This window comes from Neodiprion virginianus, chromosome 4 (genome assembly GCF_021901495.1).
Source record: "Neodiprion virginianus isolate iyNeoVirg1 chromosome 4, iyNeoVirg1.1, whole genome shotgun sequence".
In the NCBI taxonomy this organism is placed as follows: Eukaryota; Metazoa; Arthropoda; class Insecta; order Hymenoptera; family Diprionidae; genus Neodiprion; species Neodiprion virginianus.
In genome coordinates, this window is record NC_060880.1 from 17,357,053 (window position 1) to 17,372,443 (window position 15,391).

General features: G+C 37.1%; 1 protein-coding gene across 1 annotated transcript in view; it reads right to left on the reverse strand.

Moving 5' to 3' along the window:
- Positions 1–10,201: 10,201 nt before the first annotated feature.
- Positions 10,202–15,391, reverse strand: part of LOC124304132 (adipokinetic hormone/corazonin-related peptide receptor variant I-like) — a 36,357-nt gene continuing 31,167 nt past the window's right edge. Inside the window, exons 6-7 of the mRNA XM_046762186.1 lie at positions 12,716–12,908; positions 10,202–12,164 (exon numbers count right to left, since the gene is read on the reverse strand). Coding sequence (XP_046618142.1) covers positions 11,948–12,164; positions 12,716–12,908 — 410 coding nt within the window. The 3' untranslated portion in view covers positions 10,202–11,947. The remainder of the gene's footprint in view (positions 12,165–12,715; positions 12,909–15,391) is intronic.

Genomic DNA, 15,391 nt, shown 5'->3' on the forward strand with positions numbered 1-15,391 from the left:
AAAAAGATTTCACTAGCGACCTTTTATTCGTTTTTAAATATCTTCACCGTCTCGTATTATATGTATATATATGTATACATCACCTAAATACCTATATCGTACAAATCTGATTTCACTGACAAGTTTCTCCTCACAATCTACGTCATTTTTAATACCCTTATCGCTCGTCGTTTGATATTTTTATTTATACTTGTGCGTGTACTTTGTTATTTATTCATGTGTGTGTTCGAACTAAAAAGCTAGGTTTGTTAGTCCTGCGACGCGTAGAGCATCTTTTACACTGCAAAAGAAAATAATGAATTCAATTGAGAGTGGATAAATAAAAGGATTAAAAAATACAAGTTCAAAAATTGTATCAAATACCCAATATCTATTGGTGTTTGATTTCCCGTCTTTACGAATTCATGTGATTTCATCTCGCGGATTTTAGAAGAACCTAAAATCGTCGCGGTAAAAAGTAGCAGAACGTTAAGTGTATCATCGTCGTCGTGTGTGATATTATAAATCTAGGTAACTTCGCTGATCTTTACACTTGCACTACAAATTCGGCGCAAGCACTCACAATTGTTCGTTTATGAATTTTTGTATAAATAATTCCATTAATCTCAAACGTCGCACCGCAGTGTAGTGGTTGGAGCGTAGGACTTACAGTGATCCGAATTTCCCCGTTTCAAATCGCCTCCGAATTAGACGAGTACTGATTCAACGTAAAACGATTCCTTCTGACCACGGTAATACGATCGCCTTACTTTGCACGTATGGTTACTACCACGTCCCCATGTCGTTACGACAATCAATTTAGTCTTCAACGGACCGTGCATGGTCGCTGTACCTCTACTATACGTTTATAGTAAATTCCAACAATAATATTATGATAATTCGTATTGTGATGCAAATTTTCGAAAACATTGAACGAAAACCAATGGATGAAACTACAGATTTTCAGCTTCATATTTTGGGATACAAAAATATCCCTAAGAGAATTTCAGCTGAATCCCTGATCCGGATTTCGGATAATCTTCGTCTAAATGTAGAAGGCAAATTTCAAACATTTTAAACAATAGCGCAAACCATTTACTACACCATAATCAAACTAGAAAATTCATCTATAAATTGATATTCCTTTATCTTGACAAATACATTTGGTTTACCGTACCGTGAGGCATTTTAATTCGAACGAATGAATGTTTAACGAAAAAATCTCTATGTTCTGTAAATCTACGAAGATACCTTGAAAATAAACGAACAATTATTCCAGGCGAGCAGAAAATTGTAAAATTTGACATCGGTGATCGGAAACAAACTTAAAGGTTGTTTTATAATTACGGCAATTGTGATTTACCAAATACGCTCTTAATTACACACGGATCACTGGGCAGTAGTTGTGTTCCAAAGAAATCACGTTTTCAATTTTTTAAAGAATGCCCCACTCCCAACGGACTTGCAATCGGGGACGCTGACATCCTACTTGCTCATCCTAGTCACCGATCTAGAACCACTACGCTAAATTACAGGTTTTGTGCAAATATGCGAGTTTGTGATCGATACTTCAATTTTTCCAAACTAATCATACTCACGCAGATAATGATTAACGAAATTAAATTACTTGACGGAATGCATAGCGCGTGGATATAACAATAAATTACTCGTAATATGATGTTACATGCAGAATGAAACAGTTCAAATACCGCTTTCAATCAATTTTTCATCAAATTAACAAGCCGGGTATAGCTGACTCGATTTATTCGCCACTGACCCAATTATACAAAAAATTGTTTCCCTCGGTGCAGAATTTATATCCATCATGCAAAATTCTATCTCTCATTGCGAGAAACTTTCTTATATAAGAATTATGAGATTTGCTATTGGCAAAGAAATATATGTTCTCACCAATATTTTATGGCAAGTCCGTAAATCAAATTAAGTAATTGACGGAAACGAAGTGAAGCCAATGCTTTTCCCGAACAAATCTTCATTTAACGTGATCATTTTACGAATAACGGCACGCATCTGAATATGAAGGGAGCCAATAGTTTTTACATTTTTATCGAAATATATATCGAAGTATATATGTCTACAAATATATAATTGTAGATAATAACAATTTTTTCTTATTTTGCTTATTTACCTCCCGAAGTTATGAAATCGCTGTATTCTAACAGGCGTCAATGATTTAATTATACTTGATCTGATTTTTCTGAAGTTTTTCAAATTTCCAAACGTCGTTTTTTTTCTCAAGTTTTTAAATCATACTTTAGATACGCTGGGTCGAAAAATTCTAAAATAATTTCGATCACGATTTTCGTATGTACTTTCACAAAAAAAAAAAAAAAAGTATAAAACCAATCTGAAACATCGAAGTAGAATCTTGATCCAGGTGTCACGGAATGTCCCGTAGGCATAGAGGCCGTAAAGAACCAGAATGCATAATTCCCGTGACAATAGCGATCCACTGACCTGTTTAGCAAGACGCAGACGATGACATTTAACTGGATAAATAGAGAGCGAATCTTCCGATGATCGACCGAACCTTTGAACGCCATCGGAACCAGACAATAGAGACTCGCTCATGATGGTCACGTTGTTTATAAGGATCAAAGAAGTTTGCGGAGGAAATGAAAACGGAGCGCACAAGCAACGTCGCAACCGCCTGACGTGACTCTCTTCATTGTTTACCTTTACACCGTACAGATTCGATCTTTTCTTCTCGTTTTCGTTTCTCTCTTACTAGAATCGATGATCATTTTCATGTAAAAACGACTGTCAACAGGTGGGAGGGTAACAAACCTTCCCTGGGAGGGAAATCCAGGGTGCTTGGTTTTTCGTCCGAGACCTGCAATTAAGGTTTAAACATTTCCCAGCAATTCGCTGCTACGGTGAACCTTGCGGATAAACTTTTTCCGGGTAAATGTACAAGGTACATAAATTTATATGGTTCCACATCCGTCGATCTCATACTTGCAGGTAAATTTAGCTGTGAGTAGAATGATCGATTGCGTTGTGTATTTTTACTTCATTTCAAAACTTTGACGTCCATCTCAACGCTTCGACGACAATTCTATACGTATAAGAATATCTATCACATTATTTGAGAAATTGCCGTTTTTTTTCAAACGAATATATCTCGGAAACTTGAAGTAACTGAAAAAAATGACTCTGCATAAAAGTTGTAGTTTTTGTTAGCTTTCGAGAGGAATTTTTGAAAAAATTTTTACGTTCCGGTAACGCTGATTTTTTACCAAAAAAGGAAGAAATTATTATTTTTATTCAAAAAGGTCCCTTTTTTTTGCTGAAAAAATTACAGAGTCTTCCAATATGTGTGACAATATCGCCAAAAAATCGCCAGAGTGGCACGGATCGAGATTCTAGGGTAAAAAAAATGAAGCCACACAAATTCGGTCGAGGTTCCGGTATAAAAAAATTAATTTAGATCAATCAGATTAAATAGACGTGCAAAGCTCTTCCGAATGGTGAGACTTTTTGCAAGAAAGGGAAAACTTGTAACTGGGAACTCGAGACTGTAAGCTGAAAACTGGAAACTCGAAACTCGACAACGTGCGATAATAAACCACAGTTCCTGGTGGGCTGGTGTATTATAAAACATTATAGAGAGAGGCTCTGGTGGCTGGGTGATATTATTCGAGAATTCCTCCGTCAACCTATTCTGCGACCTATTAACGAGGTTTCCATTACAGAACTCAATTAACAATTCTAATTACCTGAACCCAGTTTCGTTTCCGCGAACGCGACCTGCCAGACTTTGGTCACTGGGAAAAATTTCACATACTAAGTATGCATATGCATAAAAAGTGTGGCAATACAGTCTCGCGAAAAAATATCATTGACAAGAGAGAGAAAGAGACAGATAGAGAAATAAAAATTACGTTAATGTAAAGAAACATCGGGGCAATATTCATTGTTGTGCAATTTTAGAGCAAGTTCAATGAGTTTGTTTGTTTTTTTTTTTTTTTTTTTTGTTTCTCTCTTTAATGGTTAAATTTCAGAAGATCCTAAAAATGCGGGATAACGATTTTTCATAAATCACTTTGACCAACTAATTTACTAAATAGAAATGAACAGCTTGCTAATCATGTGCATGTATATATTGGAAACAAAATAACAATAATTAAGGACGGGTCGGACATTGTAAGCCTCGAATAATGTTTAAATTATGTACAGGTATCACAATCCAAGATGAGTTGAAACTAATCGATAAACTCTTGTGGAAAATATCAAGCAACTACAATTTAAAACGTGCGGATGATTCTTCGTTAAAAACAACGAAACAATAAAGATATAAGAGTAAAAAATATGATGAGCATTAAACAATGATTTTGTTTCAATTCATGCAGAAGAACTGCTTTGCGTACATAAGAATGTGTGTTTTTTTTCGAATTAATTGAATAATTTTGAAAGGTGTTGAGTTGCTGACAGTGAGTTTTATATGATAGAGGAAAGAAACTCCAATTCGAACTGCTGTATTTCTCTGAAAGTTTGCTTGAATAAGTGATCGTAATTTGTGATGTTTATCAATATTCAGTCACTTTAGTGGCATCAGCGCGATGTGGTTAATTACCGGTGAAATAGCGGGCAAGCCAGGCGAGGTGGTGACATTCGATTAATTTTGGGCTTATCGGACCATTGAGCATCACGGTGAGAAATTACCGTCGCTCGTAATTTCTAAAATCGTTTCGTATCCAAAATCCAGACTCCGACGTAAATTCCATGAATCCGATATATTAACCATCGTAGGAAACGTATTTTCGAAATAAAATTATCACCGAGTTGGAAACAAGTTGCATCGTTCACTGGACCATTTCCTGGCATTCTTTAGAAATGCGGAAAATGTTGTATCAATATATTTCCGGGAAACGACTTCATGCACTTGAATGCAAGTTGGGTGAATAAAAAGCCATTTAATGTGAATGATCCAGAAATTGTTCCAACTTTTACCTCTTCGAGACATGTCACGAGACTTTCGAAACTTCTTTTAGTGTCACGTGAATGCCGAATAAGGAAAAAACTGCTGAATCGATTGGAATTTCATTTGCAATTAGATAAAAACGCAATCATCCGATGGAGACGTGACACAATTTTTTGCTATCTCTTGACTTCCGATTATAAGATAGTGGTAGCGCTAATTTCATGAATTTTTGTAATTTTCAGAATGCGGGCCAAATTTTCCCAGAATTTGGTAACATTTTTTTTTGCCTTTGATTTATGGCAATTCACTGTTACTTGTTTGAATATAATTCATTCTAAAACGTTTTACTGAGTTGGTTTATTTTTTTATTTTTTTATTAAATTCCTTATTTGTATTTTCATTATTCGTATTTGTCTTAGTATCGTTTTCCACTTCGAATTTTTTCTCGCACGTTAATTTGTACCAGTATTCTATGCTTTAACAAGTAACAACTAAAGGACCAGAATAACAATTCGCTATCGATGACTACGGATTCGACCATCCGATCTTGCATATTGTTAGAACGCTGAGTTCTTTTTTATTTTCTTGTTCATCAGCAGAGTTCTCTCTTGGTGCTGCTCGTTTTGTGATCTGATCGAAAAAGATAAACTCCCGTCAACAGATATTATTTGTGATATTGAAGATTTTATAACAGGGAGAGATGACAATTTCAAGGACAGTGATCGCACAATCGTTACTCACAATATTCACACGTATAAGTTATTTATCATTTACTTTACTTATAACTTAATCTTTGATAAACAAATAAAGGGAAGTGCAACGGATTCACCCGTCGGTTCAGCAATCGCTGATATGACTATGGGATTTCTTGGAAACAGAGGTAGTAAAAAGAATAAGTCACCCCATCGCGACGTACAAAAAATACGTAGAAATTTGACGAACGAAAACTGAAGCTTCGTAGTGGAACTTGAAAATTATGGCAAATTTAATTTTCTCAACATATTGATAAACTTGCGATTGATCGGTATGTTAATCCGACGCGGTTGGGAATATATTTACAATTGAATTGGAACTCGCACCAGTCTAAAAAATCAAACCATCAGTTATTAAAGGTTTAATTGATAAACGTCTAGATTCATAGGAACGTCAAGGTATTGACAAAAATGCTTGAGAATAATAGTTATAATGCAGAGCGTGTCGGAAAAATAACAAATAACAGAGTCAACAAAACTCATAAAACAAGGAATAAAATTGATGAAAACCATTATGCCGATAACAATACACATAACAGACCGAAAATAATTTTCGGAAAATTAATAATAATTTTTCTCGAAATCATTCAGAAGAATACCATGTTTTCGAACAGTTTCTGAAAAAAAATTCCTTATCGCTTTTGTAATAGTTTGAATTATTCTGAAAATGTTTGAAGAATTCTAAGATACTTCGTAATGTTTACTGCTGAGAATTCGTAGTGAGACCTTGTACTGGAATGTTCAATCCGAATCGTGTAAAGCCACGGACGACAAAAATGAAGTCTGATATCCTGAAGTATTCGACGATAAGACGCCGTACGAATAACGGAGTGTCCGGTAGTCATGGTTCGTCTTTCTCTTTTCCTGGTGAAATAACATGAAGTGAAATATACATCTACTAAAACGAACATTACGAAACAGACTTCGACGACGACAGACAGAACAAAAGTTGGATGGACGTAAAGAAGCAAAGGTGGCCGAAGACTTGAGGAGGTGGAATAGACTCGCAATAGCACGAAATGGAATGGGAAGAGAACTAAGACGTTTTTACGTGAATATTTTGTGTGTGGGGAGTGTATTTTTACATCTTGCGAATGAATGGATGGACGAATGAATAATTTTTTTAATGATTTCCATTTACCATTTTATTTATACACCTTTGATTTATTTATTCATTGTTTTAATCTTGAGAGTGAATGGATGGATGAATGAGTGTTTTTTTTTTTAATAATTTATTTTTACATCTTATTTCTTTTTTTTTACCACTATACATCCATAATTTATTTATTTATTTGGTACGAGAACGAATTTGTCTCATAGTTGAACGTGCTCATGATTTGTATTGAGATTGACGATTTGCTACTGAAAATATAATAAGTCGATAGTTCATCCAACGTAGCTTGTAACGCTAAATTCTGTTACCCTCAGATGAGGACCTACCGTTGACACTTTGGCGCGATTCTCCACTTATTTGGAACATTAAACTATAACAAAATCAATTATGTTGGGCGCCAGACGCGTTAGCGCCGATTTTCAAACAATAATACGAATCAAGAAAAATAACACGAAAACGTACGAAAAATAATTAGAGAACCCGTTGTATGGCTGGCTAGGCTCAGGTACTCACACGAACTGGTAGAGCGGCGGTATTCAAGGCAGCTAACAATAATTACAGAATTAAAGACTATAATGAAACGAAGAATAAACTCAAGTCAGGAAAAATGAACAGGTCAATCGATCATATATTGTCGAGAAGGTTACAGTGTTGAGACAGGCAAACGAAATGGTATCGACAGCGGTAGCTAATAAAGTAAGCAATAATTGTTCACAAACATTTCGGTAGAATAGAATTAAACGGTAGCTTTGGAACGAGAGACGGTAGTTAACAGCGCATGTGACGATCGTGTTGCACTTGGGTAAGAGACTCCATCGGAATTATGTTTTTGACGCGTGACTCTACTTTGATCGATAAATCTTCAAGCTGCTGCATGAGCCAATCTATGCAATCAACGCCACGTTTACTGTGGAACTCCGATAAAGTCTCATCGTACGCGCAATGTACATAATACGCTACACTGTGCGGGATATGCTTTTGAAATTCACGTGTTTTACGGGTTGAAACGTGATTTTGGAATTCGTCAAGCGGTATATACTCTAATATACATTCGAGATCGGCGTAAACGACAAACGGGACGGTACCCTTGTTCTGAAAATTTGAAAATCCTAAATCTTTCGACTCGGGAAAATCCATGCGTGCTTTATTTAGCATAATACAATCTTGCCGATGATTGTCGTAGGCATGTTTCACGGTAAAGTGACACAAACATCTGTCGCATAAAAACGGTCGACCATGATGATTAGACAATTGTTTGCTCACCAATCGCGAAAGATCTTTGATCCAAGCAAAGTGGAATCTTGGTGTTAACTCGCGAGCCATATCATTTTCTGGGTTACTCTCAACCATCAGAAGATGAATCGTGTCAAAGTTCGCGGTACTCAAATGATCGCTCAAATAAATTGGCACGATGACGCTTTTATTCGATTTTGCATGATCTGAAAAAGTTTGAGATTCTATCCCGTATACATTGATTCGCAAATTATTCAATCTCTCAAGCTTTTTCACATCATGTAGAGTAGCAGGAAATTTGATGCCTGTACAGTCCAACTCGGAGATAAAGCGGCGATAATGGAGAGTCCTATCGGTGTGGGTGTTGGTCGGGTGGCGTGGTGCAGTGATGGACCAGAGAAGACACACTATATAACTTTGTATAAAATCAGTGTAACTCAACCCTGATGAAAATTTCTACCACTACGAATTTTTACTTATATTGGAACATTTCGTACTTTTTTCTACAAAATTGTATATATGCATAGTTTTTCGTGGCAAATTGTTAATTTCCGTAAAAAATTATAGCAGCTTGTAGATTTATCACTGAAAGAATGCTAATTTTAGCAGTTATAAGCACACCATGCAGTGTAAAAAATCGGTAGCGCAAAGTATGTAATTGGTGACAATAGATATTCAGTCAAGCGTTCATTTCACGCGTTGGTGATGATCCTATTTTGATCACAGAAACTCAGTTCGGTGTCAATGTACATCAGTTAAGGGGTAACACCGCTGTAAAAACCTACAAAATGCACAACTTTATTTCGGAGGGACGGAAAGGTAACGAGATAATAACATTCGGAGAAGTTATTAGGCATATATTCAAGTATGATACACAATATTATAAAATGGCTACACTGGAACCATTCTCGCGAAACACGTTGAATTCTGCGGCACGCAGTGTAACTGGTGCAAACTTAAAGCTGAAGAAGAAAAAAAAATGCTTTGTGGTGAAACTTTCCGGTTTTTCGACTTCTGAGATGGAACGTTCTTTGTTTATGATAAGTAATGAATTGGAAATGGGCAACTTCTAAATCCATATTGTCAGACGCATAAACAATCACAATTTCCACTATAAAACTAATATTCCAGACGACTGGAATTGTAGCAACGAAATGGATTCTCCGAACTTTTTTACATCGCTTGTTCTTTTCATCAGGTTCGCTACCGGCAATTCTTCAATTACCATTAGTAAGGTACCGATTCAATTCTATTCAAGCGAGCCAGCTTTTTGGAAGTCGACGTGAGATGAAAAAATTGAATGACAAATTACCGACGCTTCGAAGAATAGCCGGTAAGTATGATTTCTGCAATAACGGCTCGGTCAACTGGTCAACTGACTGACGTCAATGTCGGCCATTATCTCGTGACGTTGTGCGAACATAAAAAATGTGAAATTACCGACGAAACAACTATCTGTGTCTTTTTTTACCCGCAAATAATATTCAATTGCCAAGATTACCAACCAGCACTCCTCCTACTCTGACTTTGGTCTGTCACGAAAGATGTTAGACATACGTACCGTAAGCTGGCTCAGCTTCAATTACTTGCATCGACGGTATCTGAAAATTTTTAGACTTCTTGACCGACCGATGGTCACTTGTTGACTGCCCAGAAACTAAAAACCAGTCAAACGTTGATGCAAATTATCAAGGAGGGCCTTTTAAAAGCACTTGAGATACCTGAAATTTTGAAAAGATCCCTCAAATAGTTGGAATATTGTAGAAATTACTTTGAATTCCGTGGGCTATTTGTATTTCGATAAAGTATTAAGAAATCAGGTTGAATTCTGAAATTTTTCGAAATCCGATGTTGGGGAATCTTTTGAATTTACGGAAAACAGTTTCCATCCGCTTCGAATTTTTTTAAAATCTATGTATTCGTGTAACGGTTTTCAAAATCACTTGACATCACTAATTGAATCCCTTAGAAGCTTCTGAAACCTTTCCGAACCTGCGGTGAAATCTAATCAAGATTCAATTTCTTATAACCATGGTGTATCAATCAATGTTTCGATATACCTGGTTTTAAATTCCATTTGAAGATTAGAAGATTTGTCTTCCTTAAAACGCATGATGTACTTCAAATTTATTCATCATACATAATCAACATCATATGTACAGCAAATTCTTATTATAACGAAATACAAAACGTCGTGAAATCGTTAAGACATTCACAATCAGCTTACAGAAGATATTATTGACACAAAAACTCTCAGGTCTGTGATGCCTTAGTGAAGGATATGACATAAATATTAGATATGTTAAAATCTTCCAACATGAATAAGACAATCGAGTTGAGGGAGAAATCTGTCAGAATGACTTAATAGGCTTTGAAAATGGTTGCGCCCATCGTTTTTATATTAGCTGCTTCCATTTTTCAAAATACAGGTAAGCTGCGATAAAACCACAGTACATGGGTCACGATCCATCTTCAAGACCATAAATTTTATTCCACTCTTATCATCAGAATACCGGATAGTTCGTTAATTCAACTAACAGAGATCAACAACGTATATGTGTACATCGGAATTAGGTACCTACGTAGGTAAAATGCGTAACAAGTGCCCCGCACCTCAAAAACAACTGCGTTGTTAAAATATCGACAACATTATTCAAAAGATTTCATCATCGAACTGCAGCAACGAATCCGGGAAATTAGCGTGTTGATTTTTTAGCTCACAGAGTTAATCCAATGCTTGAATTTGACGGCTATAACCACTTTCTGAAAAAATTCGACTAACATTGGCTCTTTTGAATATCAAATGTTTTTGGTGCATAGTAAAGAAGTAAATTTGCTTTTCTGATATTTCGTCGGTTTGATCATAAATCTCAAATTCAATCACACCGGGAGATGTTCCCAAGTATTGAGTGAACGTTTCTGATTCTTTAAAATTATTTCAACAAGTAGGCTATTTATCGTAAACAATCAACCACTCATGATTTTCGGCACGATATTCATAAAAGACGCCAAATATTATACACCGATTAAAGACTAATAGTTTCTTACAGTGAGCGCCTTGTCTGTAGAATAATAGTGACCACCAATGTTATAATACAATAACGAATTTGCATTCTCTACGAATTTTTATCGCGTAAAAATATATAACTTCTTCATATCTCTCTGATGATCGGCCCGGTCCGGTCAAAAATGGCTTAATACAGGAGTGTAATGAGTTACACTCGCAAACAAGCCTCTGCGACGACTCCTTCAACTTCTACAAATGCACGGCACACGAACCAAAACAAATTTCGAATACAGGTGATGAGAGAAATTAATGACATTGTAGTCAAGCGGCTAGGTGGTCTAGTGGAGTAAGTCTCCGGTAAAGCATCTCTAGACACCAGGTTCGATTCCTGGCTCCGTCGTTAATTTTTCAAGTCACCTAAATTTTCGAATTTGCATTCTTTATAATACAGTAACAGGATCTGTCGTTAGTCACGTAATCTTATTAGGTAATCGTAATTTTTACCATATAGACACTATATATACATATATATATATACAAGATGTAACAGTGAACAGTTTTTCCATTAATCGTCAACACGCAAGGAAATTGCGCAGCTAACATCCCAAATTTGAATTCATTATCCATTGAGTTTTAGCGCCACTGAAAAGTCAACTTTGAACTCTCTGTGGAGAAATCCTTGAATCCATATCACACTGATCAGTCACAAATTCACTTGGGACGGGTTGAGAAGTTCAAAAATCACCGCAAATCGAAAGAGGATTCCTTATAACTTTCCGAATGTCCGTTTTGCAATTTATCACTGGGTTGGAGGACTTGATAGCCTTGCTATGCTCCCCTGTTTCTTCCAATCAGAAGTGCATGTCTCTTTCTTTAGAGAGCGTCAGTGCAACCGCTCTCTACACAGCGGTGTCGTTTCATTTTCCCCTGCTTCGACAGGTCAATCTGACGTCAAGATTTGCTTCCGAGGTGTTTGAACAGAGGCACAAACACCTCGAACATTCATGTCGGAAGTTGACGACGTAACTTCCATAGACCAGGGGATTGGCACAGGAATTTCCCACGGCCATGATAAAGAGGGCGTCCTGGAGCCAAGTGTCGACTCTCATCGCGCTCTCCCTATCGAACATGTACCTGCGAACAGGATGACAATCTCAGGTAAATTTGACAGGTCGGGAAAACGAATTTATCGAATTTATTGATTACTCGAGCAGCTAACGAGGTCACTAATTGGGATACAGATCTTGGCATGTGGGATTAAACGCACAATATTCAACCATGCCGCGATTATAATCTAATCACGTGTTCAAACGGTTGCTCACGCGCAACAAGGATATCCGTTTGTCAAATTGAATCCTTTTTAGAAATTCGAAACAATATCATCTTTTTCAACCAGTCAAATTATTGGTACTCGTGTTGTGGTGTCTGTTGGATGTTGAATGAACGATTTTCCTTGTTTAAACAACATGTGGAGAGAATATTTTTAAATTCTTCATCGATACTTATAGTGCTTTCATTCCAATGGATAAAAAAAAAAAAGAAAGCCAATTCAAGTGAATGAAATGTCGTCATTTTAGGTCGTAAAAATCGACGTTACTTTTGAGGTAATACTTTGTCATAATTTAACTTGAGTAATTCGATTCATTGTGAGAAACTGCTTTGAACTCGTGAATCTTATGGCTCACCATAAAGTCATCGCGACGTACGGAGTCCAACAAAGAATGAACACCGATACGATCGTGATAGTCATACGCAGTGTCTTGCCCCTGGCCCTTTCTATGGTGCTTGTGTCCGATCTACGCAAAGCCAATCGCCCTCCAGTGGCACTGTTTGTGCATCTTTTGGTTTTGGTTCGTCCGCCTTCCGATCGCCCAGTGTCTGAAAAATGACAAACCGACGATGAAATAATCCCGTCCAGGCACGTGGCGAAAAAATATCTAACATAAGGGATATTCGAGCTTTACTAGCTTTTGGCGGAAGGGGGGGGGGGGGGGCGTTATCGGTTGGAACAATATATTCGTCAAAATTTGAGTTTGTAATTGCCATTCATTTCACTTTTGATCAAATTTAACCACGTTGGGATAATTTCTTATCTACAAACCCCGATGTTACCAGTTTTTCTTCGGTGATATCTTTTGTATATCTCAGTTTCGTTGTAAAGAAATCGGAGAATCCGTAAAATTGATAATTTCGACAGTGAAACTAAAGGTTGACCGAGTTAACTTTGGTTGAAAAGATATCTGTGTTAGGTATGTATTGATAGCGTTTAGAATTGTATGTGTATAGAATGTGTGTGTGTGAGTATGTGTGGGCAGGGGCGTGCGGGCAGCGCGGCAACGCGAGCGCGGTAAGACGGATTATGGCTGTCGTGCTCGACACATCAGAATAAATCTATGATATCTTTGAGATTCGCACTTTGTTACATATATCCTCCTCTCCTGCATCGGCCATATTTTGCACATACACAACAAACTGGCGACGAGGATCAACATTTTCTTTATATTTTCGGTGTCAAAAACTTGAAATTTAACGGTGTTTAGTGCTCCAAAAAGTTTTTTGTTTGTTGCTGTGTGTGTTTTCGCAAGCGCTCGTGAGTGCGGAAAGTTCATCTCAATCTCTCCAATATTGATTTGTTCAAATCTTTCGCGAAGCTTGGAGGCGGAAGCACTAGCGAAAGCGAAAGTGATTGTGAGAGTGAGACCGAAAGTAAACCTTTTGCATCGGTCACTGAAATGTCAGCACCACAGCAACCTGCCCCAGCAGCCGGAGCGGCAACCGGAGTAGCAGTTACGACTTCAAATGCATTACATATCACACCGTTTATCCCGGGGGAGACGTCTTGGGCTCGTTGGTTGAACAGATTCGAGGGCGCTTTAAAAATTATGAAAATCGAAAATTCAGATAAAGTAGTGTATCTGCTCCATTTCGTCGGCGATACAGCTTATAATGCTTTGTGTGATACTTTTGGTGAAACGCAAGTCGATCAGAAGTCCTACGCCGAACTTGCGGCTAAGTTAAAAGAATTGTACGCTCCTCCGGTGTTAGAAATCGCCGAAAACTTCAAATTTAATTCGCGCAAACAGCTACCTGGTGAAAGTATTCAAGAATTTGCAACGGCTTTGACAAAAATGAGCGCCAACTGTGGATTCGGCGCTCACACATCAAAAGCCCTACGTAACCAGTTTGTGTTTGGCCTTGCTACGCCTCGTATACAAAGCAGGCTTATTGAAACCAAAGATCTCACCTTCGAATCTGCCCTCTCTACGGCTCTCACAATGGATACTTGCGACCGTGAAACGTCTTGTATACGTGACAGTGCGTCAGCCGTTAATTACCTTAATGCTCAAAAGAAGAGATCTGACGCATCGAAAAAGAAAAAAATTGCAAACTCTGCTCCAAAACAGCAAGTTCCTCCGGTGGATTTCACTAAGCCCTACTGTTTCAGGTGTGGAAATCCAAACCACAAAGCCTTCACTTGCAGACTACCTACGTCTACAGTTTGCCTTTCTTGCCAGAAACCTGGACATCTATCCAGAGTTTGCAAATCTAAATTTAATCAAGTACACCAGGTTGAAAATACCGAGTACACTGATGAGGATTACTACGGCGTGGAGATCGTGGACATTCAAATAGTGGATTCTGAGGACGTCAACTGCCTGGCCCTCCGTGAAAAGTTCATCAAGCAATTCACCCAATAAACACACACCAGTATAAATTTCGTATATGAAACGTCGAAGTCGTTTAATAATGGTATAAGTATAAAATTCAACCGTATCACATATACTGTAATATTTCGGATGGATATTATTCGTATGATTACTCTGTTTATTATGCGTATTTCATTATACAGAAGTTTAAAATACGTATTATTATAGCAAAAGCAACGTATAGTATATTTGTTCATTATTCGTACGAAAATCGTTTAAAACTTATATGTTTAACGATGTTGGTACTCCATCTTTCAACGTTTTATCAGAATCGTTTCATTTGAATTTACAAATTACGAGCTATTAACGTTCACGAAATTCGTTTATGATTTTGGTAATCACAACATATAATATTCATTCATGACACAACTGCCAGCAACTTTAATTAGACGTTTATCATACTTCCTATTCACCATTGCACAGCAGTATATTGATTGTTTTATGAACGTATATCTTCGACTATTATAATGTACGTTTTATTGGTATTTCTGATCTACGCGTGATAGACGTTTATGAAATTCATTTTCAATCTTGGTGTCTACAACATCTATATATATATATATTAGGGTGTGTCGAAAATGAACTTTTTTTTTTTCTTCGCTCCTACCACTCAAAACTTTAGGTTTTGACATTAAAGAGGTCCTCGTTCAAGGA